This window comes from Microtus oregoni, unplaced genomic scaffold (assembly GCF_018167655.1).
Source record: "Microtus oregoni isolate MIOR12 unplaced genomic scaffold, Mior012 000040F_ref0000088, whole genome shotgun sequence".
NCBI lineage: Eukaryota > Metazoa > Chordata > Mammalia > Rodentia > Cricetidae > Microtus > Microtus oregoni.
Window position 1 is genome coordinate 21,752,862 of NW_024543207.1, and position 25,544 is coordinate 21,778,405.

The 25,544-nt window shown below is 48.4% G+C and overlaps 2 protein-coding genes and 1 pseudogene across 3 annotated transcripts; 2 read left to right on the plus strand and 1 right to left on the minus strand.

Moving 5' to 3' along the window:
- Positions 1–3,595: 3,595 nt before the first annotated feature.
- On the minus strand, positions 3,596–10,777 carry Ndufs6 (NADH:ubiquinone oxidoreductase subunit S6). Its single transcript, XM_041632200.1, has 4 exons — positions 10,622–10,777; positions 10,032–10,085; positions 4,046–4,168; positions 3,596–3,784 (listed from the first exon to the last, which is right to left on the minus strand). The coding sequence occupies exons 1-4, from the start codon at positions 10,727–10,729 to the stop codon at positions 3,719–3,721; spliced, it is 351 nt and encodes a 116-aa protein (XP_041488134.1). The 5' UTR covers positions 10,730–10,777; the 3' UTR covers positions 3,596–3,718.
- A 2,297-nt stretch (positions 10,778–13,074) lies between these two features.
- Mrpl36 (mitochondrial ribosomal protein L36) lies at positions 13,075–14,262 on the plus strand. 2 transcript variants are annotated; one of them, XM_041632172.1, is made up of 2 exons: positions 13,075–13,114; positions 13,420–14,262. In XM_041632172.1, the coding sequence occupies exon 2, from the start codon at positions 13,433–13,435 to the stop codon at positions 13,736–13,738; it is 306 nt and encodes a 101-aa protein (XP_041488106.1). In that variant the 5' UTR covers positions 13,075–13,114; positions 13,420–13,432; the 3' UTR covers positions 13,739–14,262. The 2 variants fall into 2 exon arrangements, with proteins under 2 accessions (XP_041488106.1, XP_041488105.1); XM_041632171.1 differs by having other exon boundaries at positions 13,104–13,208.
- A 6,562-nt stretch (positions 14,263–20,824) lies between these two features.
- LOC121433716 lies at positions 20,825–21,465 on the plus strand (annotated as a pseudogene).
- Positions 21,466–25,544: the final 4,079 nt, after the last annotated feature.

Genomic DNA, 25,544 nt, shown 5'->3' on the forward strand with positions numbered 1-25,544 from the left:
AAAACTGTAAGCAACTCCTAATTAAATGCTCTTTTATAGGAGTTGCCGCCAGGCAGTGGTGGTGCACGCCTTTGATCCCAGCACTCAGGAGGCAGAGGTAGGCAGACCTCTGTGGCCTTGAGGTCAGCCAGGTCTACAGAGCAAGTTCCAGGACAGCCAGGACTGTTACACAGCAATAAAACACTGACTAAGACACCAGAGTAGAGAATAGAATGTAAGGAAGAAAAATTAATACTAAAAGATTGTATAAGCTTCCTAAACACACATATACCCACACACGCGCACGCGCGCGCACACACACACACACACACACACACACACACACACACATACACACACACACAACCGAGAGAGTTCGAATGGAATTACCTCATAATGTGAGATGGAGATACCTCTTCCAGACACTGTAGATAACAAATAAAAACCCTACTGTCAGGTATGGATCACCTCCTTTCAAGTTCTTGTCCACGGGGTCTTATAACAATTCTCAAATATTACAGGTTATTACCACTGCTCTTGATGATTCTACAGAACTTGATGGTAAGAAAGACCCTGCTGCTGAAGACACCACATACTTGAGTCAACAGCGTACAGAAATCAAGCTGGTACTCACCCGGAAGCTTTATCCCTACTCGATAGCTTCCATGGTGCTAAAAGGTGCTAGGCACACTGCCAGGGGAGAAAGTAATCAAGAATCGTATCCACCTGTGAATCCTGTAAATCCTGTGACTGGGCAGGTGATGCCCCTGGTACAATAGTGGCACAGCGTTATGGGAGCAATCAACTACTTTCTGGTTGGATTTAAGGTCCACTACACGGTAAGGAACTCATGCCTGGCTCCATTAACTGGGCCAAGAACCTGAGGTTGAGTAGGTCATAGACCATAGGAGAAACCCTACTTTTCTTCTTCTTCTGATAAACTGGCATAGTATTAAATTACTCCCACGTTCTTATCTTTATACCCATAGATTAGTACATCTCTCAACCCTCATTACAGAAGCTACTTTTTGCAGTAGACGGCAATCAACACTGAGACCCACAACTCTCAGTATGCAGAGCACAAGAGACTTCAGGAGTCTCGGTCCTACATGGGGCGGCTACATCACACTTCTCACCTCAGAGATCCTCAAGGGAGAGGGCTCGGGAAGATTCTAAGAGTCAGAGGTTGGGGGCAACTTTAGTGAAATAGTTTTCCAGATGGGGTGGGATGACTGCACACATGGCCTCATCACGGCGGTGACTACATACCCAAGGCCCACACCAGATCAGCGTGGATGGGGGAGGTTGTCACAGAGCCCCACTCCCCACCACAGTCAAGGAGCTGCTAGGAATTGATGGAGGAGAGACAGTTTTCTTCAGGGATATGGCCTCTGAGAAGCTATCCACATTCCAGCAGGTGGGCCCACACCCACACACATACAGGCAGCTCTAAGTGGACTCAGTGGATTTAAAAAGAGTACATAAAGTCGGGAGGGAAAATTAGAAGGAAGTGAGAGAAAAATTTGAGGGTAGATAATCACAACACATGGGATGCATGTATGAAAGTCTCAAGCAATAAAAAAAAAACCATGACTCAGTGGGATAGAGTTTCACTTTATTTAAAGAATCTGCTATGGTTTTAAAATTCAGTATTGCTAGCCACATCTATGTAGTTCCTCCAGTACTGGGGGTATTTTGTAGCTGGCGGTGATGGTTGAACACAAGCAGATACGTGCATTCAAGTGCAATTACTGCCAATCTCAAGAGGACAGCAGACGACTCAAATACTCCAGGGCTAAGCCTCACTTGGTGACTGCAGCAGGGCATGGCGGGATGCAGAAGTCTACGAGAGGATCACCAGAAGCTGCAGCCACTTCTCTCATCACCATGGACCACAGTATGGACACAGTGACTGACACCAGTATACGGACGGAACATGGGGATTTTTCTCTTCTCTAAAACTTTTAGTAATAAGATATTTTTCTGTGTAAATCTTTTTCATGGGAACAGTATTTTCATTTGACATGTATACTATCAAAATTTCAAAAAGTATACAAAAGACACTCAAAACCTCACTCCCAGAATTTTCTAGCCACCATCCTAATAAAAAATATCTGTAAATGAAAGCATACATGGCCCACGAGGATGCAAAGCTTTTTTCTGAACACTCGTTTGTGCACACATTCTAACCAACTGTACTGTTTATACGCCTTTGTGTCATTGAATTAGCAAAGGAATCTAATCAGGACAGTTTTATATGATTGGCCCATTGTCAGTAGTCCTCCACAAATAGCCTTTTATGTAAGTCTTCATACTTAGCCATCGTAACTCAAGATAAATTCCAAATTAAAACCTTCTGCCCATTCAGGTATATAACTCACAATGCAGTCTGATGCCAGTTCGCTACAGAGACGGGATCCATGTCTTCTCACACCGCTGGTCTGCTGGTCTGTTTTTCTCTGTGCCTTCACTACTTCCCTCATGCTAACCTCTCATGTCAACTATGTCATGCAAGACCAGAAACTGTTTTTGCCATGTGAGCTTCCAACATTTCCTCCAGCTTGCATGTGACTTTTCTGTCTTGAAAAGAAGTAAAGTTCTGATGTGTCACCTCAGGCTTGAGCCACTGGTCCCACACGTGTGAGGACATTTTCCTCTGTCTAGTGACCCTGAAGTCTGATCTATCAGATGTGAGAACAGCTGCTGGCCACCGCTTTCAGATTCCAGCAACTTGGAGTCAAACTGCCTGAGTCAGAAGTTCCTGTTCTGAGGGAAGACATTCATTCTTTGCACACATGCTCACTCTAACACCCTGCCTGTGTGTTGGCTAGGAGCTGGCATGTACTCTCAGCAAGCCCTCTCACTGACCAAACTTTGGGATTATGTGGGTTGCCCTAGGGTGCTCATACAATCAGTTCACAGACCTCAGTCTGTGTGTATGACCATGATAGTCTCAAAACAGCACATTCCATGGACGTGGGCAGGGAATATTTAAAAACCTACTAGTGGGGATGCCGGGCCTTGACCACTAGTGGCCTTGGCACCCAGAGGAACAGGACAGCCGGCACTGCAAAGCTTTTCCTGGACTAAATGATTAGGGTTCAGGCAGAGCAAAAGAACCTCGACCAGTGCAAACATTTTTCTGGGGGCCCCCACCTCCTCCCTCGGGAGCGACCACATCCTTGTGAACGCCTTTCCAGCCAGCTGCTGTTATTGGTGCCATACTGCTGCATCAGAACCCTGGGTTAATTATGCAGCACACCTTTCACTGGGCCTGTAACCGTAAATGCCTTCCAACAGGGTCTGAAGCCGCTCTGCTGGGGGAAGGATGAGAGGGAGGACCCTGACCTGAGGTGAGGGTACAGCTCTGCCAGAGACTGAGGCCACCCAGACTTGGTCACATGGTGGGGGCGTACAAGGCAGAAGTGATTCTCTCCTCTCGCTGCTCCTTCACTTGGCCATTTCTCTGGTCAGCCCACACGAGAAGAATTGAGGAAGTGCCTGGTACCCACATGCAGCAGCCAGCACTAGAGGGGTAGCCGCTCCAGACACAAAGCTGCTCCTGCCCTGGTTTGCTACATGAGCTCGCACTGTGAAAGAAACAAACACCTCACTGTCCATGATGGTAGCATCTTTTATTCATAAGAAGGGACACCGTTCACAGAGCGGTGACGTCACACCTAAACACCTCACGTGGAGACAGGTATTGCACCGGTGTCAGAGGACCAGGTCAGCCACACTAATGATGGTGCTGCTTGAACTGCAGGCCACAGTAGCCACATGTCCCCGTTTTTGTTTCTTTGTCCTGAAAAGATTCAAAAGGAATTACCTCATACTTTTATATTTTACCTCAAATCCCAATTAGACAGCACACTGAAGGCCAGGCTGAACTTGAAGCACAGTGTCAACCAGAAATGCCTGTGCAAACACGAGGCAGAGACTGAACCTCGGGCTGTGGCTGTTATCTGGGCTCACCCCATGCATGGTGAGGACACTCGGAGAGCCAGGGCAGGTGGATGGGAGGGAAGGTGAGCATCAAGAAACAGCAGGCTGCTTAGCTCCATACCAAATTTATGTACACTTTGGGGTGGCCCAGGGCACCACCACCACCATCGCAGGCTATGATCCGATGGTCCACCTCATTCACAGGCTGCTCTGCTATCAAATCGATGGCAAAGTTCTCATTCACCTAAGATGAGGAGAGGGGAGAAACACAAACAAGATCTTCATAATTTCATACAAGTTATGTGTATCCAAATCCAAATCCACAAAGTCAATAGAACGTCACTCAAAATGAGCACTATGGTCCTTTAAACTAAACACAGGTAGGTACATACCATGCACTCTTGCAATGGAAGATAATCCTAAACTTCAGACTTGGAACAAGGTCAATTCCCCCTTGGATTCAGGAACTGATGAGACTTGGGGTCATTCTGTGTCACCTGCTCTGTCTATTATCCTTTCTCCCCACAGGCATCCACACTTCTCCCAAACCCAACAGAGTTCAGATGGTCACACGGCCTGGGCCGTGTCATGTGCATTTCCTAAGAATGTGACTTCAAGTAACAATACTGTATCATCTGTCCCCCACATGGAACACGGTGTAACAGCACCACAAGCTTGTCCAGAAGACAGAAGCCCCATCCCATACCACTGTTTCCCCAGGCCCAGGGATGTATGAGGCTATGGTGGCTCTCTGCTGGGGACTATGTCCCTGTGCGTCTCCTCACCCTGTTTCTCTATGTAACTAGAGTTTTCTTTTTTTTTTTTTTAACTTTTTTTTTATTGAGAAAAGGAGAAAAAAAAAACAAATTTCCTCCTCCTCCCAGCCTCCCATTTCCCGCCCCCTCCTCCCACCCTTCCCCCCCTCCCCCCACTCCTCTCCCCCTCCCTCTCCAGCCCAAAGAGCAGTCAGGGTTCCCTGCCCTGTGGTAAGTCCTAGGTCCTCCCCCCTCCGTCTATTTCTAGGAAGGTGAACATCCAAACTTGCTAGGCTCCCACTAAGCCAGCACATTACGTAGGTTCAAAACCCCGTGCCATTGTCCTTGGCTTCTCATCAGCCCTCATTGTTCGCCATGCTCAGAGAGTCCAGTTTTATCCCACGCTTTTTCAGTCACAATCCAGCTGGCCTTGGTGAGCTCCGAATAGTTCAGCTCCACTGTCTCAGTGGGTGGGTGCTCCAGCCAGTGGCGCAATGGATAACGCGTCTGACTACGGATCAGAAGATTCTAGAGTTTTCTTGAGTTTGATTCTCAGTCACTCACTGCTGGGGTCATGTGCCCTTCTGCAGCTCCATGTCTGTCAATACCAGATGTCCCCCCAACATGGTTTGTCTGTGTTCACAAGGCGAACATCCGAAGTTTTCCACCATGCTCACTATTCATAAACAAATCAACAGTACTGGACCATTGGAGACCAGAGGGCCCCAGAGAATCCACCCACGAAAGAGCAGGGCCTGGTGTTCTATGAACACGTCACTCCTTTATGGACAGTGGTTTGACCGGGTCCTACTCTTCTGAGGTCAGTTTATGAGCAGGGGTCAGAGGCACTGTCACTAATGACGCTTACGATGTCCTTCATCAACTCATTACCCTGCCCTCTGGTCACTCTCGACCAGGTCGATTACTGAGTAGTGACTGACATGACTAGTGTCTCTTACCAGCTAGGACTTTTACTCACTAGTGGACACCGACCAGGCTGACTACCAGGGCAGAACCAAGCGGCCACTTCCTGATCATGCTGTGCACTTTCAGCAAGAGCTTACTTCTGCCCACTTGAAAAATGCCCTGTAACTAGTGTATTTCCAGTGCGCCTGCATGTCCACAGCATGTATTTCCCGGAAACGGTTCCTGTGTACTGGGCACAAACAGACTGGAACCATGCCTATCCTCTATGAAACTGGCCACCATTCAGAAACATCACTTACCTGCTCAGCCCTGGGGTGTCCTAGAGCTGTCCACTCACGACTGATACAGGACCTAACACAGCTGAGCATATCAGTTAAAGGATTTACTGTCATTTCTACGTGTGATTCTGTTGTCATGATCATGTGCTGAAGATCAGGATGTTCTAAGACTTACATGTTCTGGCAAATTTAGAACAATTAACATCATATTCAATACTTGTTTCCAGACTACCTGGATAGTGGGACCACATGCTGACAGAACAGAGCAAGGCCATTCTGTGTGTCTCAACATTACCTCAGCTCACCACTGAGGACAGGGGAAGCCCAGCAAATGGGGAGAGGGAACCATTACACTATTCCTGCCCACTTCACTGCTTCCTTATGGTTCAAAATGACTCAAACATCCAAGCATGGAACCCATAGGGGCAAAGCCCAGAGACTGGCAGGGCTATGGCTATATCAGACTGCCTCACAGCTCACTTTCAGACAGAGAAGAGGTGGCAGTACTCCAAAACAGCACCCTAGAACCCCAACATCTAGGGTGGTAATACTCCACAACTGCACCCTAGAACCCCAACATCTAGGGTGGTAATACTCCAAAAGTACACCCTAGAACCCCAACATCTAGGGTGGTAATATTCCAAAAGTACACCCTAGAACCCCAACATCTAGGGTGGTAATATTCCAAACTGCAGCCGGGAGCCCCAACATCTAGGGTGGTAATACTCCAAAAGTACACCCTAGAACCCCAACATGTAGGGTGGCAATACTCCAAAGCTGCACCCTGGAGCCCCAACATCTAGGGTGGTAATATTCCAAACTGCACCCTGGAGCCCCACTATCTATACATGCACACAGAAAACTACACAATATCTGAGGGCTGCAATCTGTTCTGACTGTGTACACATGACCTCTAAGCACACCAGGCCCACGAGCAGGATTCTGTCCTCCCTTCTTCAGCAGTTTTTTGAAGCCATGGAGGGTGATCAGCCACTTCTGAAGCGATTTTGGCTATGAGCATGGAAGGTCTGTGCCACGACTCAGCTTCCTAAATGTGCCACCCAGCATCTCCCATCTTGAGCCTCAGCAGAACAGCCTTAAGGTCCACCAAGAAAGCCATTCACTTCCTGAACCAGAGGCTGTTCAGTCCCTGCACTCCCTGGGGTATAGACAGGGAATGGGAGAGTGTGAAGCTTGGTGTGAGGTCTCCAAATCTGACTCAGAAAGGAGTGCAGGGGAGACACCACTGCTATAGAAACAGGATGCTGGCCCCTCTCCTCAGATGCCTGAAACCCACACTCAGAAACAGGCATGTCTGGAAAAGGCTGGGTATCCTGAGGGCACATTATGAATTATAGATTGCTCCTTGGTAAGTCTCTACTTTGAGGTTCAGCTCTGTAAACACGATGGAAGGCACTGGAAATGGTGGCACGCTGCAGCAAAAAGACATCAGACATCTTCTCCAGCAGTGATTCCCAGGTTCCCATATACAGTTGTCCATGAACACAGGAAGAAAGTTCCCCATGAGCACACTCCACTGTGATCAGTCCCTCTGACAGTTAGGCAGCTCCTTGACACCAGCACCTAGAACAGCTAGGGAAAGCTGTCTGTTCTATGTACCCCGTGCACCCCGTGTGGGAAAAGCAGCGGCCATACGAATGGAGCCCTGTGGTGTGAGTCCTGAGTCTGCGAGGTGACAGCATGTCACAAAGGCCGCACTAATGCTCAGGAATTCATCAAGGCGGCTGCGAAGCCTGGCCGTCTCCTTGTGGGAAGGACAGCTGACACCTCCACGCTGGTGACTGACAAGTGCCTGCCCTCCTGTCATTTAATCACCACTCCAGGGCACCCTCACCTCCCAGGATTAACATCTGCTTCTTGGAACTTGGTTCAAGGCAGGAATACAAAGAGCCTGGTCGTAAGCATTCCAACCACATGCCAAATCTGCACTGTGTTCAACCAGGCCCTGCCCGCTTCAGGCCCCGGGAGAACTGTCAAGGGCTTGTCACGGTGCCTCGACCGTCCAACACTGTGAAGTGTGTCCTTTACACAGGGTGAGTTAAAACTCAAGAGCCACCATTTCTTTTCTTCTCGATGGCCAGCTGGCTTAGCCAAGGTTCATTTGTCTACAATCTGGTTTCCTACAGAAAATACATTCCTTTATTTCAAACCAAGACCGAATTATCAAAGATAAAGCAGGATACTATGAAATACATCTAGATTGATGCACCATTGAAGCAGTGACCCAGGTGACTATCCCAGGCTGTGAGATGTGGGCTCCATGGAGAGAAGGTATCAGTGTAAAATAAACTCAAAGATTGTTCAATTATGATTCAGACAATGTATGTACACATGTGTGCAGCCTGAAAACCACAGGCATACCTGGAGTAGTGCCTACGGCAGCCTCCATCTTATATATACAACATCCACCTTGGTCCCGGGCTGCTGAAACTTCCCGTTGCCTTGGAGAAAAGCTGCAACCATTGGCCCCAGGTGGGGGTTATGAATTTATAACCAATACCTCTGAGATCCTGACTTATAACCAGAATTTATGATAGGTTACAGCCTTCTAAACTCAGAGGAAGTCTGCTTCTCAACCTTGACAACAGAAAATCAGCACGTACCTGTGCACAGCAGACCCCATCTCCAGGTGTCCTATACTCCACCCAACTGCTTAGTTTCAAACTGCAAGTGACACCACTTTCCAAGGGTGAGGGCAGAGGCAGTTAAGTGAAGCAAGGGCTCCGTGGCACTTTCCGTGCTGTCCTTGTCTGTGACCACTGGGTGGCCACCAGCCCCAGAGGTGAAGAGCTGAGCTCCGGAGGGAGAAGCACACCAGCCTGGCAGCCCAGAATATGACACCAGTAACACCCAAAAGTCCTCAACTGTGGACAAGGCTGCTGTTACCACATCCCAGCACAGAATTATCTGTCCTCAGCACGTGCCTGACAATCACATAACCAAGTGCTCTGCCTCCTCTTCATTCAGGGATTCCAAGGTACACCTGCCCCAGATCACTAGACCTGACTTCTGGCCTTTCTTACAGGACAAGGACAGGTGGTACAGATGCAGCATCCTCTCAGGATGACCACGCATCACAAACCTAGACCCTGGTCCTTTGTCATGCCAGCCAGGATTCTCCTGAGCGCTTCCTACCCTTCTTATAGATCTGGTCTAACCGCCCAGCATCCTGTTACCCACAGTCCTCAGACAAAAATCCAGATACAGCCAACCCTAGCAGCAGTCATACTGGTACGAACTAAATGACCTTTCCCTGTGTGGGGAACTGAACCTACCCAAGTTATTCTGGGAGAACATAGCACGGTCTATTTGATGAAAACTATAAAAGTATTACCTCAATAAGTCATCAGAACAGTAAATTTTAATGGTGTGTCTTCTTTTAATGTAAGAGGTCCTGTGCTGGCTAGTTTTACGTCAACTTGACATATGTTTGGGTCATCTGTGAAGAACGACTCAATCGAGAAAACGCCCCGATAGAACTGGCCTGCAGGCAGGTCTGTGGAGGCATTTTCTTGATGACTGATATGGAAGGGCCCAGCTCACTGTGAGCAGTGCCACCTCTAGACTGACTGGTGGTCCTGGGTGCCCAAAGAAAACAGGCTGAGCATACCAAGCCAGTAGGCAGCATTCCTCCATGGTCTCTTTCAGCTCCTGCCCTGACTTCCCTCAGGAATGTGATCTGAGAGTTACAGAGTGAAATGAACCCTTTCCTCCCCAAGCTGCTTTGGGTCATGGTGTTTTGTCACAGCAACAGAACCACCAGGACAGGTACCAAACTGAAAACAAGATGACACTTCGGACACCTGAACTACTGTCACAGGATGCTGTGCATTTTGAGGGGGGCGGGGAGTTTACACAATTTACATTTAGGGCCCTGGGTCTCTATGATGCTTAGGATCTGGCGCACACTAAATACCAGCTCCACGAGAAGCCTGGGACCAGTCAATACTTCAGATTTGAGAATATTTGCTTAGACATGAGCCACTTCAAAGAGGGGTCCAAGTACAAACGCGAAAACCACTTGTTTCTTATATAGTGTTTGAAGGTATTTATATGTGTACCGTCACTGCGCCTGTGTTTTCATTACAGCCCACCCCCAGACAGGTGCAGAATTCGCTTCACTTACCTCTTTCTGACGATCTACAAACCGAATCCTCCTGTAGTCTTTTTCATCATAAACCTGTAAAAGGGAAAAAAAAATCTATTACTTTTACAATTGAATTCTGAGTGACGTCACTTAATATTGATCCCAAACACTACAGGACAATGTTCCCTGTGGCCTACAGCCATTGATGAGAAGACCCACCAAGAGGCAGCGTATTGGTACTGAAGGAATCCCCGCGGGAATGACGGCCAGGAGTGCAGACTGAAGACAAGCCCCTGCCTTCAGACAGCCTATTCCAAAAGGCGACATTTCAGGAGACAGTGCTCCTTTCCGCCGCCTACTCCTGATTGTTTGTTCGCCATTATATTGAGCGTTAGGGTTGCTTTATACCCTGTTGTTAAAACGTGGACCTCAATACAAAGATACGACTCAAAGAACGAGTGAACACCGACTCCCGGCCGGAGGTCAAAGCTACAGTCAGAGCGGGGCTGCGGGCTGCACCCCAAGGTGAGCCCAGCAAGGGCTGCGCGCGCGCCTAGCAGAAGCACACCTTGCTAGGCGCCCCGCCACCGTCAGTCTCGGGCTCCAGGCGCGGCGGCGGCGGCCGTTACCTGGCCGGTGTGCGTGATCTTCTCCCCGCTCGACGACACTCGCACCCCGAAACCCCGCGCAGCCCTGGGCAGAGCCAGCAGCCGGCGGAAGGTCAACGCCGCCGCCATCTTCCCGGTGACCCCTGACCCCGCGCGGCGTACGGAGCGCCTACGCAGGCGCACAGGCTGGCGGGACTGCGCTGGAGGAACTTATTTCGCCCTGTGGTGAAGTGGAGTCCCTGGGCCGGCGGATTCTGCTCCTGCGCTTTTATGGCGATGGAGCAAATGCAACATTTCAATGTTATTTATTGAATAAATAGATTCTTCAGCAGAAGACACGGGACATGCACTCAGCTTTTCTGGTCTTGTGTGTTGGGACTGGAAAGGGAGCCTTCTGAGCATTTTTTGCAGCACGGAGCTAATAAATAAAGTTTCCAGTTAGACTGCAAGCGATTTTACCCAGCTTGGAAAACCAGCCTTGAAAAGCTCCAAGTAGAGAGATCAGATGCAAAACGCCCTCTGTAACTTTGGAGCGCGTGTTGGCTCCCCTGTCTCACGTGAATCTGAGCCAGAACGTCATACACTGTCAGACCTTAGAGTGAGCAACTTTGCTCGGATGTGGACAGGATGGAGGGAGACCCCAGACGCAGAGCAGGGGTGGGCCACTAATTCCAAGAAAGTGTCAGAAATTAGTATGAGCTTGGGATTCCTCAGCCAGGGTTGGAGACTGATGACCTGGCTCTTTCTGTGCTTAGTGAGTCTAAAACAAGTGAAGATGACCATAAAGGGCAGAAAGACACAGGACACACACGGACACACACACACACACACACACACACACACACACGCCTTACAAAGCTGAAAGTTGCCCCAACAAATGTGGACCTGAATTACCCAGGCTAGCCTTAAGCTCTGTAACCCAAGCTAGCCTAGTGCTCACCACCTTCCTGCCTTAGACTTCAGACTGCTGGTATTTCAGGCTTACGTCACCATGCCCCGTTCTGCAGATTCGTCTTTCTCCCTCTTTTTAAAGGATTTATTTCCTTTTATTGTACGTGTCTGAGTGTGTGCATCTATGTCTGGCCATGTGTGTGGGTGCCTGGTACCAGAAAGAAGGCTCAGGATCTCCTGAAAGTGGAGTTACAGATGGTTTGAGCCGCTGTGTGGGTTCTGGGAACAGAATGATGGTCTTCTGCCAGAGCAAACAAACGATCTTAAACCGCTAAGCCATGGGTTCTCAACCTGTGGGTGCACCCCTTTGCGGTCAAGCAATATTTACAGCGGGGTTGTATATCATATATCCTGCCTATCAGATATTTGCATTACAATTCATGACTGTAGCAAAATTATAGTTATGATGTAGCAACGAAAATAAAATAATCGTGGTTGGGGGGTCGTCACAACGTAAGGAACTGTATTAAAGAATTGCAGCGTTAGGAAGGCTGAGAAGCAGTCTAAGCCAACTCCCCAGCCCCGATTTGTCTCTTTTTAAAATGTCTTATTCTGTGTGTTCATACACACATGGGTTCACACACACACACATGTGCCACAGAACACATGCCAGTCTCTTCTTCCACGTGGGTTCTGGGGATTGACCTTAGGCTTTCAAGTTCTATGGCAAGCAGTTTTGACTCCCAAACCATCTTTGTGATCCACATTATTTTTAAATCACAGAACTCTGGGGTCAAGGCATTCCCATGATATAAATATAAATTCCCATGTTATAAATATAAATGTATAATATATAAGAAATGTATTTATATATTATACATATTTTTTTTCGCAGCTGGCAGGTACGGAGATGGGCTGAGCGAACTTTGTGTGATCTGAGGGTAACCCACATAAAAATACGATGGGTGGGTTTATGAACCACCTGAAATCCGGTATAGAAGAGAGTTACCTGGAAACCAGTGGAGGTGTGAGAGTTTACGGTCAAACTCTTTCTGCACTTGAAGCTTTTTCATAGTTTGGGGGCATGGAGGACTTTACTTACTAGCTAGAGGAGTGTCTGTTTCTGCTCTCCTGGCCTTTTCCCATGTGTGCCTGCATGTCACTTAGTGGAAACGTGTAAACCTGTACATTTTGTCAAATATATATATGTGTGTGTGAAAATTATATATTTATAGATATACACTTATGTATATTTATAATAAATATGTAAATATATTTATGTTATAAATATAAATGTATAATATATAAGAAATGTATTTATATATTATACATATTTTTTTTTTCGCAGCTGGCAGTTTCCTTTTCAGTCTAAGTCTGCATTTTGCACTTAGTTTTTGTCTTCTCGTGTGGGCACCAGTCTTCCCAATCCACAGTGGTTCCAGCAACTCCAGGGGAGTGCTAGCTACAGGACGCTGGGTCAGGACCAGAGAAGAGAGCTAGGGCTGTAACTCCGGAAGCCTGCGCCTGGGTCTTCCGTTCCAACGGGCGTGTGATTCCACGTGACTCCACGCCATCCTCTTGACCGTGGCGTCCCGCCCTACTGCGCAGACGCGGAAGCTTTGGGTAAGCGGGCGCCCGTGACCGTGTAGGCAGGAGATCGTGGCGGGTGGCACCCGTTCCCAGGATTGGGTCTGCGTTCCGTGGGCGGCAGGCAGAGGCGAGTGGCTGATGGCCGGGAGTGCGAGCGGGGGGCCCTGGTGGCTTCCCGGGAGCGCGCAGGAGGGGCACATGGGGACGCGGAGCCAGGCGTGCAAGCCTGGCAAGTCAGCTCTGTCTGACCTCTGACTGCAAGTAACCCCGCAAAGGGAGGGCATAGGGATGGATAGGCAGACGTGCCGCCGCCGGTGACCGCGCTTCTGTCCCCACAGGTCTGGTCTCAGCATGGCTGCCCTGCTTGTGAGAAGCACGGTGGCTTCGCTCATGGATCCGCTCCTGCACTTGAGTCGCCTCGCGGTGAAGCCCCGGGCCTTCTCGTTCCTGCTGGGGACCCTTCCAAGCGCCAGACCCTGCGCTGAGGTGCGCTCGCTTCTCTGGGCCCGCCCCCTGCTGCCCCTGCAGCCCTCGCTGGGCTTCAAGACCAAGGGTGTCCTCAAGAAGCGATGCCGGGACTGCTACATGGTGAAAAGGCGTGGGCGCTGGTTCGTCCTCTGCAAGACCAACCCCAGGCATAAGCAGAGGCAAATGTGAGGGCAGATGTTCATAGGAAGTTCGTTTCGCCGTATCAAAGAAAAATAAACGTAAGCGTTCTGTAATCGAAGATCTGTGGGCCTTAGAGTTTTGTTGAACTCACCCGTTTAACCCCAATCATAGCCCAGTTCCTTCAAATCTAGCCAGACCAGAGCTGCAGATGGGAAAGGATTGTTATTGTTCCTGGAACTGTGTTGAACTGGAAGACAAAAGAAATAGGAATACTAAGCTGACTTTATCTCTTGAGACAAGATCTGGCTCCATAGCCCTGGCTGACCTGAAACTTGCTGACAACCACCTGCCTCTGCCTCCCTGGTGTTTGTCATCAAAAGCGGCAGAATGCAAGCGCTTCTAAGAAACCAACTGAACCGGGAGGCTCCTGTAGGGAGCACAGCAATCCCAGCTTAAAAATAAATGGTGTTGTTGGGTAACAACTATCCCAGCCTTTACTCAAGGAAAACCTTGTTTACATAGAGATGTCTTTCAGAAACCAATTAAAAATGTTTGTCGTGACTGTCCTGAAACTCTGGAGTGGTAGTGTTCTTTATACCAACAAATTCATGCTTTCAAGAAGAGGTTCGTGCATTTTTAGCTCAACGAAAATGATAAAACTCCTGGCTTCTGAAGGGAGCATTAGGACACCGGTGGGTTTTTCAAAACTTGCATTCATTAGTATTAAAAAGTGGGGCTGGGCTTGTCCTCCTTTTGGAGTAGATCTTTGGCCCTGTGCCCTTTTGTGGTTTAAAATCTCTTTAGTCCAGTGAATTTCAGGTTCACCTTGTGTAGACTACTAACATGCCAGACCACAGCATGCTTTGTGGCCCTGTGAGTCTGACGTTTAGTGCTGTGGACCCTCCGTCACCTATAGGGAGTGATACCTCGTTGCTACTTGTAGTGATATTTGTCTTAATAAAGCTCGCCTGAAGGTCAATGCAGAGCTAAGTCACTAGAGGCCAGGCAGTGGTGGCACACACCTTTAATCCCAGGACTCCTGGAGGCAGAGGGATCTTGAACACAGTTCAAGGCCACCCTGGACTATATGAGCCTGAATCTAAAAGAGAACCAGAGCTCATACAAAGGTGATCCCAGCACTTGGGATCACACACCTTAATCCAGCACTAACTAGGAAGGTGGAGATGGGAGTGATTGGCTGGACTGAGAGAGGGATGTAAAGGTGGAGGAGTCAGGAGCTCGGTGCAGTCTGGAGATGTCCTCTGAAGCAGTCAGAGGATGCAGTCTGAAAACAGGATCGCCCTTTGGGTCTAAGGATTTGATAGAGATAAAGGTCTCTCTAGTGACTGACTGCACTGCTCTGATCTCTTGGCTTTCACCCCCAAATATCCGACTCCGGGTTTTTGTTAAGAACAGTTAGTATTCGTGCTGTAGCTACTGGTACCCTGGATCATTTTCCTGGAGTGTCATGAAATCCGAGATGTTTTCAGTGGGTGGTTACAGGAGATGGCCATTGCCTTTTCCTGGGGTCTTACAATACTTGGTGAGCAGGTAGGTATAGGCAGGGACCCTCCAGACAAGGGCTTTGAAGAGGGATCCTGGCAATAATGTATTTTTAAGAGAGTCAGGAAAACCATGTGCTGTTATTGGTTGCATTTTGAAGGGCATGTATGAGCGTACATGTGAGCATGAAGCCTGGAGGAGAGTCTGGGGACACAGGAGGAATAGCTGGTGGTCGTGAGTAAAACCAGCAGCTTAGCAGAAGGACCTAGCTCAAATGACAGCATGAAGCAACTTCTCAGGTTCATTATCCACACAAGGTTCCATGTTGCTGGTTGCCCAAACTGCAGAAAATCTCTTATGGGCCCAGGCACAGGAGGCAAGGTGCAGAAACCCGCTTACACACCCGGCCAACAGAGGACCATGGGCCAGGGTGACTGCACGGGCCTGGCTCTAAACTCCCTTTTCTCATTATGGTCATTTCTATGAGTCCACCTTAGTTCCGGTTCTTGGACTTAGAAGGCAACAGTAGGTCGTGGCACTAAGATGTGAAGCCCAATTCCACCATTTTGGGCTGTGTGACATTCCGTGCTGAGTGCCTCAGCTCCCATCTATAAGATGGGTGATGGAGGAAGGTCATTGGCTAATAAAGGAACTGCCTTGGCCCATTTTATTGGTTAGAGGATAGGTGGGAGGAGTAAACAGAACAAAATGCTGGGAGGAAGAGGAAGTGAGCTCAGAGACACGACAGCTCTCCTCTCTGGAGCAGACGCCTTAGAGAGACGTCATGCCCCGCTCCTGGGCAGACACACACCATGAAGCTCCGACCCAGGATGGACTAGGCTAGAATCTTCCCGGTAAGACCGGTTCTCACAGATTATTAGAAATGGGTTGATCGGGATGTAAGAATTAGCCTGTAAGTGCTAGAGCTAAAGGGCCAAGCAGTGTTTAAAAGAATACAGTGTCCGTGTAATTATTTCGGGGCATAAGCTAGCCGAGCAGGCAGCCGGGGTGCTGGGGACGCAGCCCTGCCGCCCTTATTACTACAGATGGGAAATTATGTTTCGAAGCTATAATGTCCGAGTCAGAAGAATGTGGCTTGCAACTTGGTGTGTGCCTGTCACTGTGTTAGTGATATAGGACACTTGTCATCCTTTTATTTCCAGAATTCTCCAGTTGAAGTTGTTTTCAGGAGACATAAGTAAACTTTTGAATAGCCTGAATCATTCACCCTAGCCTCTGACGACAGGCAGAGAGCCTAGGTAGGTTATGATTTCTGTTTATGTGAAGACACTCATGGCCATTTGGAAGAAAGTGGGAATGCCTGCTCACCTCTGGGTCATTTCTCATGGTTCTCAGCTTTGAGCCTTTGGGAACGGCTTTGTAAGGCAGGTTGTCTGATCTTCAAGGCAGTAGCTGTGGTCCTTTCTTCTGGAGATAGTACTGCATACCAGGGGCAGTGACTCTCAGGGGCTGCTCACAGGGCAGAAAATTCAAGCTGCCCCACCAACTTCCAGGGTGAGTGGGGAATGGGGACCAGACATAGCTGGTCCTGGCTACTTGAATTCCAGTGTCAGGTCTGCCGCCTCAACTCTGTCAGACCTGAGGGACCCCCAGTTCCCGTCTTCTGCTTCATTGGTTGTGCTGATAGAGTCGGTGGGCCATTCCCTGGCCACTAGGACCAAATAGCACTGGCCTGAACAGAAATACAGGTGGCCACTCAAGCCTTTGCATCCTGAGGGCGGGCACAAGTATGCTATAAAAGTCTGATGGGAATCTGATGGGAGCACACCTCCCTTCCTTTCATTGGTTGGTTAATTTTTTATTTTTTGTCATGATGAAAAATTTAAGTGTTAAAATACTATACTTTTTCTAAATTTAAAAATTTAAAGCCTTAACTTTCTCAGCTGGTTTTCTCAGAAAAGCACTGAATTCTTTGGATAAAATGTGGTAGAAACGTTAGTTCCATTAGCTCCTTTCCCTGGAACAGCTTCACAGTGTCCTGACAAGACCTTGTAGGCGCTAATGTCCAAATGAAAACCTGCAAACCAAGACACCATCTCTAATCTTCTGTCTTCCCTGGGTACTGTGTAGCGGCATTTCAATTGTATGTTAATAAATAAAGACTGCCTGAAGATCTGAGAGTAAAACAGTCCCACTGGTCAGCCTTGCAGACCAGGTAATGGTAGCACACACCCTTAATCCCAGCTGCCACAACAACATGCACCTTTAATCCCAGTAGCCACAATGACATACACCCTTAATCCCAGTAGCCACGACATGCACCTTTAATTTTAGTAGCCACAATAGTTGCCATAGAAATCGGGTGGTGCATACCTTTAATCCCAGTGGTGCACGCCTTTAATCCCAGCCCTAGAGAGGAATACAGAACAGAAGGAAACAAGTTCTCAACACACAGTCTCATTCTGAGATTCCAGGAGGCAAGGTCGCCCCTTCAGAGGGAGGTAGAGGAAAGAGCCAGTGACTGGCTGTTTTGCTTTTTGGATCTTCTGGTTGAACCCCAATTTCTGACCCTGAGTTTTTATTTTTTTTAAATATATTTATTTATTTATTTATTTTTTATGTATACAATATTCTGTCTGTGTCTATGCCTGAAGGCCAGAGGAGGGCGCCAGACCTCATTACAGATGGTTGTGAGCCACCATGTGGTTGCTGGGAATTGAACTCAGGACCTTTGGAAGAGCAGGCAATGCTCTTAACCACTGAGCCATCTCTCCAGCCCCCTGAGTTTTTATTAATCGTGCTTCAGTGCTGGACACTGACCAGAATGGCCCTCCCTCTGGGATCTTCAGCCAGGTGAGTATCACTGACTGATGCCTCCTGTGCCCTCCAGTCAGATCTCAGGTTTCACGAGCACAGCTCCCAAAGGGCCCATCAGCATGTTTGCCCCTCTGACATATCAGCAGGATGCTAGTGCCCATGGGAGTTCACCTTAGCCTGCAAGCCACATGGCCCGAGAAAACTATGAATGAGACCGCATACAAAATGGCAAACTTATAACATTACAAGATAAACTTTTTATGGCTTACTTTCACTGTTTCAAATGCTCACTTCTCAATGTTAAACAATACACATGTATATTGTTCCTGGCAACCCTTGGCTATGGCTTGTATATTCCTTATTTAGGCAGACAGGGCCAGAGCCTAGGAACCTCTTTATACAGTGACAGAGAAAGGCTTTTTAAGACTGGCTATGGTGTGGAAGACCCTGAATGAGTTTGCTGATGAGCCATCACCCACCATGGTAGCTATTATTTTAGGACCCTCTCTGGATGGTCTGAATATTGTATTAGAGGAAAACTGAATGAATGATATTGAAAATTATGGGCTGCAGGACCCCAGTCCGTAGACCCCCCAAGAAGAAGAGTCAGCACTAGCTGTGTGAAGGAGGCATACCCAGGTGAGAAGCCAGGAATCACGGCAGGACGGGACAGTATCAGGGTAGAGAGGTGTTTAATGCTATACACACCACCAAGAAGCTGAACACCTGCCAGGAATGATGGGGGCAGAGCTAAAGAGTAGAGTAGAAGACGAGGAAGGGCTTCACTGTGGGCGAGAATGAACACTCAGGCTGGAGTGGTTTCTGGACTCTTTTGTGTGCACCAACCACCAGGCCCCCTGTGTGTCTCCTGTGAGCCGGGTGAGTGAGATGGTGCGCTCCTCTTCTCAAGACTGCCTCAGGAGTACTCCCCCCAACACACACACACTGTACACTACTACCACACCACATACGTCAAACCACACACTACACATTACACAGAGATGTCAAGGCCCTGTTCCTCTTCTAAGTGTGACTTGAAGCCAAGCCCCTTCCACCTGCACCTAGGACAAGCCTTGCCTAGACTCCCTGCCCTCCCCCGCAGCCTAGGTATTGAAATCAAGACTCCCTAGAGTACAAGGCAAGTTTGCTGTGCTTAAGGTAGAAACCCTCTCTTTGGAACACAACGTAAGCTACGTGGATTCAGGCGGGGAAGAGCCTGTGCATGCAAAGCCCTAAAAATAGATGATCCCGTCATCTTGTGGCTGCTCCTTCTTGGACAGGCTCCAGAGTGGCTTATATTTTCCCCTTTAAATAGTTTCCAGCCACCGTGGGTTGTTTGTGTGACTGTGTGAGACTTAACCCAGACTTCCCAATCTTTACTCTCTCTTTTTTTTAATAAACCAGCATAAAGTAGAATTTATTTACATAATGCACTGATCCGTGAAGGTTACCATAACACCGAGGGACTGTATTAGCCGCTTGAATGGAATTCATTAGAAATTAACTACCACTTAAATTAATTTTCCCACAGTCACAAGGCTGTAATGGCAGGAGAAGGGGCCGTCCATCAGCGGGTGTTGACAGGAGACCTGTCACCACCATTATTTATAGGTGAGTGTGTCAGCCATGGAGCAGGCACCAAACACAAGCCTCTGGACTCGGGCCGCTTTAAAGGGCCCCCACATCCCCTTCCTGATAAGGAACCCAGCCTTACCAATCCTCACCCTCCCTCCCTCCCACTAGCAGCTGGGGATAGGCAGCAACTGGTCATGTGGACGCAGCCCAGAGGGACAAGTCTGCTCAGGAACAGTACTGTAATACACACATGCTTACAGACAGTACTGGTGACTGCCCTTTTGGCTTGTAAAAGGCCACTCAGGACCATGGAGTCCAGAGCCCAGTGTCAGATCAATGACCCACAATGGCTTCTCAGGCTTCTCTGGGAAAAAATGCAGACCTCAAGGGAAGAGCTTGTAGGTAGCCTACCAGACCTTGTTTAGAAGAACACAGCCCATGTGTGCACACCTGTGCATTAGGCCATTGTGGTATGGGATGGTATGTTCGCAAAAGCAAAAGGTGTTCGTGTCTGGGGTGTGTGTGTGGTGTACTGTAGTAGTAGGGGCGGCGGGGCTGCGTCCCCAACACCCCAGCCGCCTGCTCGGCTAGCTTATGCCCTAAATAATTACCCGGAAACTGTATTCATTTAATCACTGCTTGGCCCATTCTCTTCTAGGCTAATTCTCACATATTAATTTAGCCCATTTCTAATCATCTGTCTGTAGCACCCCAAGGTGCGCTTACCAGGGAGATTCTAGCCTATGTCCATCTTGGGTCGGAGCTTCATGCTGGGAGCGGGTCATGGCGTCTCTCTCAGGCGTCTGCTCCTGAGAGGAGAGCTGTCGTGTCTCTGAGCTCACTTCCTCTTCCTCCCAGCATTTTGTTCTGTTTACTCCTCCCACCTATCCTCTAACCAATAAAATGGGCCAGGGCAGTTCCTTTATTAGCCAATGACCTTCCTCCATCAGTGTACATGTATGAGGACACATGCACATACATGTCTGCTTATGCAGTGGGTTTGGGGGGACATGTGCAAACAGTACACATACATTGTATATCTATATGTGTTGCAGTGCATACTGTGGGAATGCGTTGTCAGTGTGAGCTCACCTGCAGGTGTGTCTACCCACGTATGGTGGGTGTTCATGTGTATGTTTGTATGCTTACGTGAGTGTGCAGATGTCTTGTACGTCTATACATGCAAGCGCATTGGCAGATACCCCAAACAGAACACAGAAGAGGCTTTGGCTCCTGATCAGTATCTGGACCACAGGACCTACACCTGCACAGAGAAAGATGGCAGCGCCAGCAGCGGCCGGGCTCTCCCGGCAGGTACGGAGCTTCAGCACGTTTGCGGTCAGGCCCTTTGCCAAGCTTGTGAGGCCCCCCGTGCAGCTTTATGGCATCGAAGGTCGCTATGCCACCGCCCTTTATTCTGCTGCTTCCAAACAGAATAAGCTGGACCAAGTGGAAAAGGAGTTGCTATGGATGGGGCAACTCCTGAAGGACCCCAAGGTGTCTCTTGCGGTTCTGAACCCCTACATCAAGCGCTCCATCAAAGCGAAAAGCCTGGCTAGTATCACAGCCAAGGAAAGTTTTCTCCACTGACAGCCAACCTCATAAATGTGCTTGCTGAGAACGAACGGCTAAGAAATACCCAGGCGGTCATCTCTGCCTTTTCCACCATCATGAGTGTCCACCGTGGAGAAGTGCCGTGCACGGTGACCACAGCATCTCCTTTAGATGAAGCTGTTCTCTCTGAGTTAAAGACCTTGCTGAAGAGCTTCCTGGGTCAAGGGCAGATATTGAAACTGGAGGTTAAGACTGATCCGTCAATCATGGGTGGCATGATTGTCCGAATTGGGGAGAAATATGTTGACATGTCTGCGAAGACCAAGATTCAGAAGCTCAGCCAGGCCATGTGGGAGATGCTCTGAAGGCCGTCGCCGGTGCGAGCGCTCATCCTTGGAGCAACAATAAACCGCTTCCTAAACAAAAAAAAAAAAAAAAATTCTGGACCACAATTCACTTTTGAAAAGTAGGCGTGATAGAAGGGAGTTCCTTAGGGCCAAGTTGATACTCATGAAAACATAGGCTCAGCAGTCCCTGTTAAAAATGTGAGTTCGAGACCAGCCTGGTCTACAGAGCTAGTTCCAGGACAGGCTCCAAAGCCACAGAGAAACCCTGTCTCGAAAAACCAAAAAAAAAAAAAAAAAAAAAAAAAAAAGTAAAAATGCTGCAAGTTCCCCAGCGGGCCCGCAGAGCAGCTAGTGCCAGGCAGAGACGGCTGCCAGACCCCGGAGCAGTGGCTGATTTGGGCCTTGTGGGATTGGCTGCCTTTGGCCCCCTCCACTGCCTGTCCACCCATGGCTCTGGACCCTTCTGCTGGTTCCGATTAACCTGTGGGATGTGCTCCCCCTAACGCGGAACAGCGGTGCTGTTTCCTTATCCCCTAGCTCCGTCAACTAGAAAACACATACCCCGAGGCCTCCGGAATAATGCTGGTGTCAAGTACTAAGAAACATATTTGTTTTGAGTCCTCTGAGGACAAATGATAGACATGTAAAAATGTTTTTCTGCCTTTCTTGCGGGGGAATACTTAGTTTAGAATTAACTTCTGTCAGGGAAAACACGATTTCCCGCACCCACTCGCCATGACTTCTCACCGTTTCTATTTTACAGAGAAAAATACCACAGTGTGTTTGACACGTATGATTACAAGTTTACAGAATCTGCTTACGTTTCTGCTGTTATTATGACTTCTCTTTAGGAAAAGCTACTCATTAGAACCAAATGGAAGCCTTCTTGTACAAGAAACAAATAAACACAGGAAATTGGTTATTCCCCACTGAGCCAGTCTAATTCCTGGGGAAGAGAGCTCCCCCAGGGCTCAGAGGACCAGGTTGGGGACATGTTGCCCTCCTTGTGGAACACACATGCACATGCAGTACAGATGGGCATACATATGCTCACACACACCCTTCACTCTGGGGACAAAGGGTTTGCTTGGAACAGGAGCAGTGGACAGATGCTGGTCCTTAACACAGCTAGCGCTGACCTTGTGACACTGAATCACTTAGCTTGTGGTCCAGTAGGCAGCTGCTTCTTTCTGCCTTGTTTTCCAGCCCACCCATCTTCTCACTATATCTTTGCCAGAGTCTTCAGCGAGTCGGGGACACTGGCTGCTTGATTTCCTGGCTACAAGATCATTGCCTCAGGTGTATGATGCATAGTTGCCCTCTCTTGGGAGAGGAGAGGAACAAGCAGAGGGCTTTTATACAGGAAGCCCATTCTTCCATTCTCCACAGTTTAGACCAGGAACAGGGAATCCAGATGGTACTACTCCCAGCCTAACTCCCAGAGAAGCCTCCTTTGGCTTCCTGTAGAGTCACTGTTGTGGTCATTGTCACCATCTCTTGTGTGTGAGGTCCGCCATACTGAGCACTCCAGCCTGGCAGCTTCAACAGCCAGCATCCACTTTCCCGTTGCCGTGAGGCTGGATATCTGTGACTTGAGTGTTGGCCATCTTGAGTGCTTGTGCTCTCTCTTTCTGTGAACATGTACTCTTGTGGTGCTGCCTATGCCTAAAACACACTGGTTAGTTATATCAGGATCCACTCTTACGGCTTCAGTTCAGCTAGCAACTCCCTAAAGCCTCTCCCTCCCAGTGCAGTCTCTGAGTGTAACTTAGATTAAAATGAATCATCCTGATTAACATATGAAAGCTGGCTGGAGAGAGACAGGAATCCCTAAGCCTAACTGTGCTTAGTTCAACAAAGGGAGAAAAAGGACACATTGGATGACTTTGGGACAGGTGAATCCTATGCAAATGAAACCACAAATGGTCACACAGTTCGTTTCCTTCCACATCCCCTTTTGGTGCCAGGCCACAGGCCAGGATTACCACACCTCCAATCTCATCTGTGTCTCTCTGGTAATAAACGGTCTCTTGTTCTGTACCTATCTGTGTGACCACATATAATTCATTTCAAAGAGGCACAAGAACCTGCAGACTCCATCATCTAGGAGATAAAAATAAACACAGGATGCTTTTGAACTCTCTTCTCCCCGAACAAGGCTACAATTATTCCCTCTTCTTCACGCACTTGGAGATGGGGGATGGCTTTCCACCAGCACATTAATCATGGCTTAGAAGAACAAGACTCATGATTCTCTTTCTTTCCTCTCCCTGCCTCTCACCACCCTGTACCTAGAACTTCTGAGATACGCACGCATTGGTAGCAGCTGCTAATCTCAGAGTTAAAATTGGGAGGCAGCTGCTAGGTGTCTGTGGATATTTAGCCTGTGAGATGCACATATTGCATGGGATATCATGTCATCACGGTGGGCCACATTATGGTGGAGCTGCCCTAACCACGGGCTGACTTTGCCACCACTTTGCTTAATGATGTCACCAAGATGGAGGTGATCATGGGACATCAACAAGATGGTGGTGATCACATGATTAACCAAAATGGCAGTGCTCATACAAACTGCCTAAGCTCTCCAATATTGCCAAGTCCCCAAAGGATCACACATAACCACACTGCTTTACACTTTTGTTTTCTTTCAAATGTTTTATTTTGTTTGGTTGTTATATCTATACACTGTCTCACTATGTAGCTTTGTCAGGCCTAGTACTTGCTATGTAGCATAGGCTAGCCTGGAACTTAAAACAATTTCATGACACCACCTTGCCTTTGAGGGTTTTGAGGCTGACTTTCTCATGCTGCTTCTTTCTATACAAACCTGTGCAGATGGGTGCTATTTTATCATCAGGATTCTCTGCCAAACATTTCCTAACTTTGTGCTGACTGATTCAGGAAGGAGTCTGGGATGCAGGTGATTCATATGTTGAGGAAAATTAAATGCAAATGTCATGGTTCATGGCAGTATCTTGATCAGCTCAGCCAGGCATGGTCTGGCTCCTGCCCTTTTGCCCTTTGGTCCTGAAGGTCAATGGGAACCCCCAGTCTTCTCTGCGGAGAATCAACCACTGCATGACCTGAACCTACATCCCTCCATACTTGGCAACCGTGTGGTCTCCCACCCTGCTGCAGCTTCCTTCTGACCAGTGCTTTGGGCAGAACGAGATAGAAATTCAACAGGCTCTGTTCACAGAGCATTGCCCCGGCAGCAGCCATTCCAGTCCCACAGAGCAGTGTTCCTCAGGACTCGCTGTCCATCCCCCACCTCTTGCCCCAGCCTCTGGTCTTATTATTGACCCTAGAGCTCAAACACTTCAGCATGAAGGAAACAATAACCCCTGTCGTACAAACTTACACATCCCTGGCTGCCCTATTCCTACTAGGATCTATTGGCTTTAGAACAGAACTGAGGCTATGGCTGTAAACTCTATATGGAACTCTTCACTCACCTTGACCTACCGACATAGTCACCTTCACCCCACGTCTGAATCCTACTTTGTGCCAGTGTTCTGTGCTGAGGTTGGCCATGCCTGGGCACTTTCAACTAGTACCCTATGCCCATCCCTGTCCCATGCTCCTAGAGATCTCTGGGTAGCTAGCCCCTATGGTCCCTGGATGCACCCCAGCCGAGCCCTTAGCCCAGTTCAGAGAGCCTTCTCTGTGAATCCTGCAGCCCTGTTGGTTCATGCCATACTGGGAATTCACCTTTTTATCCCACCTCCCTATGACAGCTCCGAGGGCAGAGATGTTCCCACATTTCCCACAACACTGCCACAGGTCCTTTCCAGGAGGCCACCTAAACACTGAGCTGGGAATGCAGATGAGAATGGTGGTTTTATAAGATTTCATTTCCACTGGCTTTGCTACTTTTTAATGAAGGGATTTTTCTTCTCTTTCTTGCTCCCAACCAAAATAACAAGTTAGCCAAACTTAGTTACCTGCGTTTCTGCTTCAGAGGAAAAGCCATCTGATTTCCAGACTTACCATTAACACAGTGAGTCCTGTGCCCAGAACATGAAGCCCATTGTGAAAAAGACTCTCTCCTATTTGTTGGAAGTCCAGTGTTTTCTGTTTTTAAGTAACACCTC

Coding starts and splice junctions, on each gene's coding strand:
- Ndufs6 (XM_041632200.1), bottom strand. CDS start 10,729: ATGGCGGCGGCGTTGACCTTCCGCCGGCTGCTGGCTCTGCCCAGGGCT. Junction 10,086..10,621: donor AGATCACGCACACCGGCCAG/GTAACGGCCGCC, acceptor TCCCTTTTACAG/GTTTATGATGAAAAAGACTA. Junction 3,785..4,045: donor CCAAAGTGTACATAAATTTG/GTATGGAGCTAA, acceptor GAATCTTTTCAG/GACAAAGAAACAAAAACGGG.
- Mrpl36 (XM_041632172.1), top strand. CDS start 13,433: ATGGCTGCCCTGCTTGTGAGAAGCACGGTGGCTTCGCTCATGGATCCG.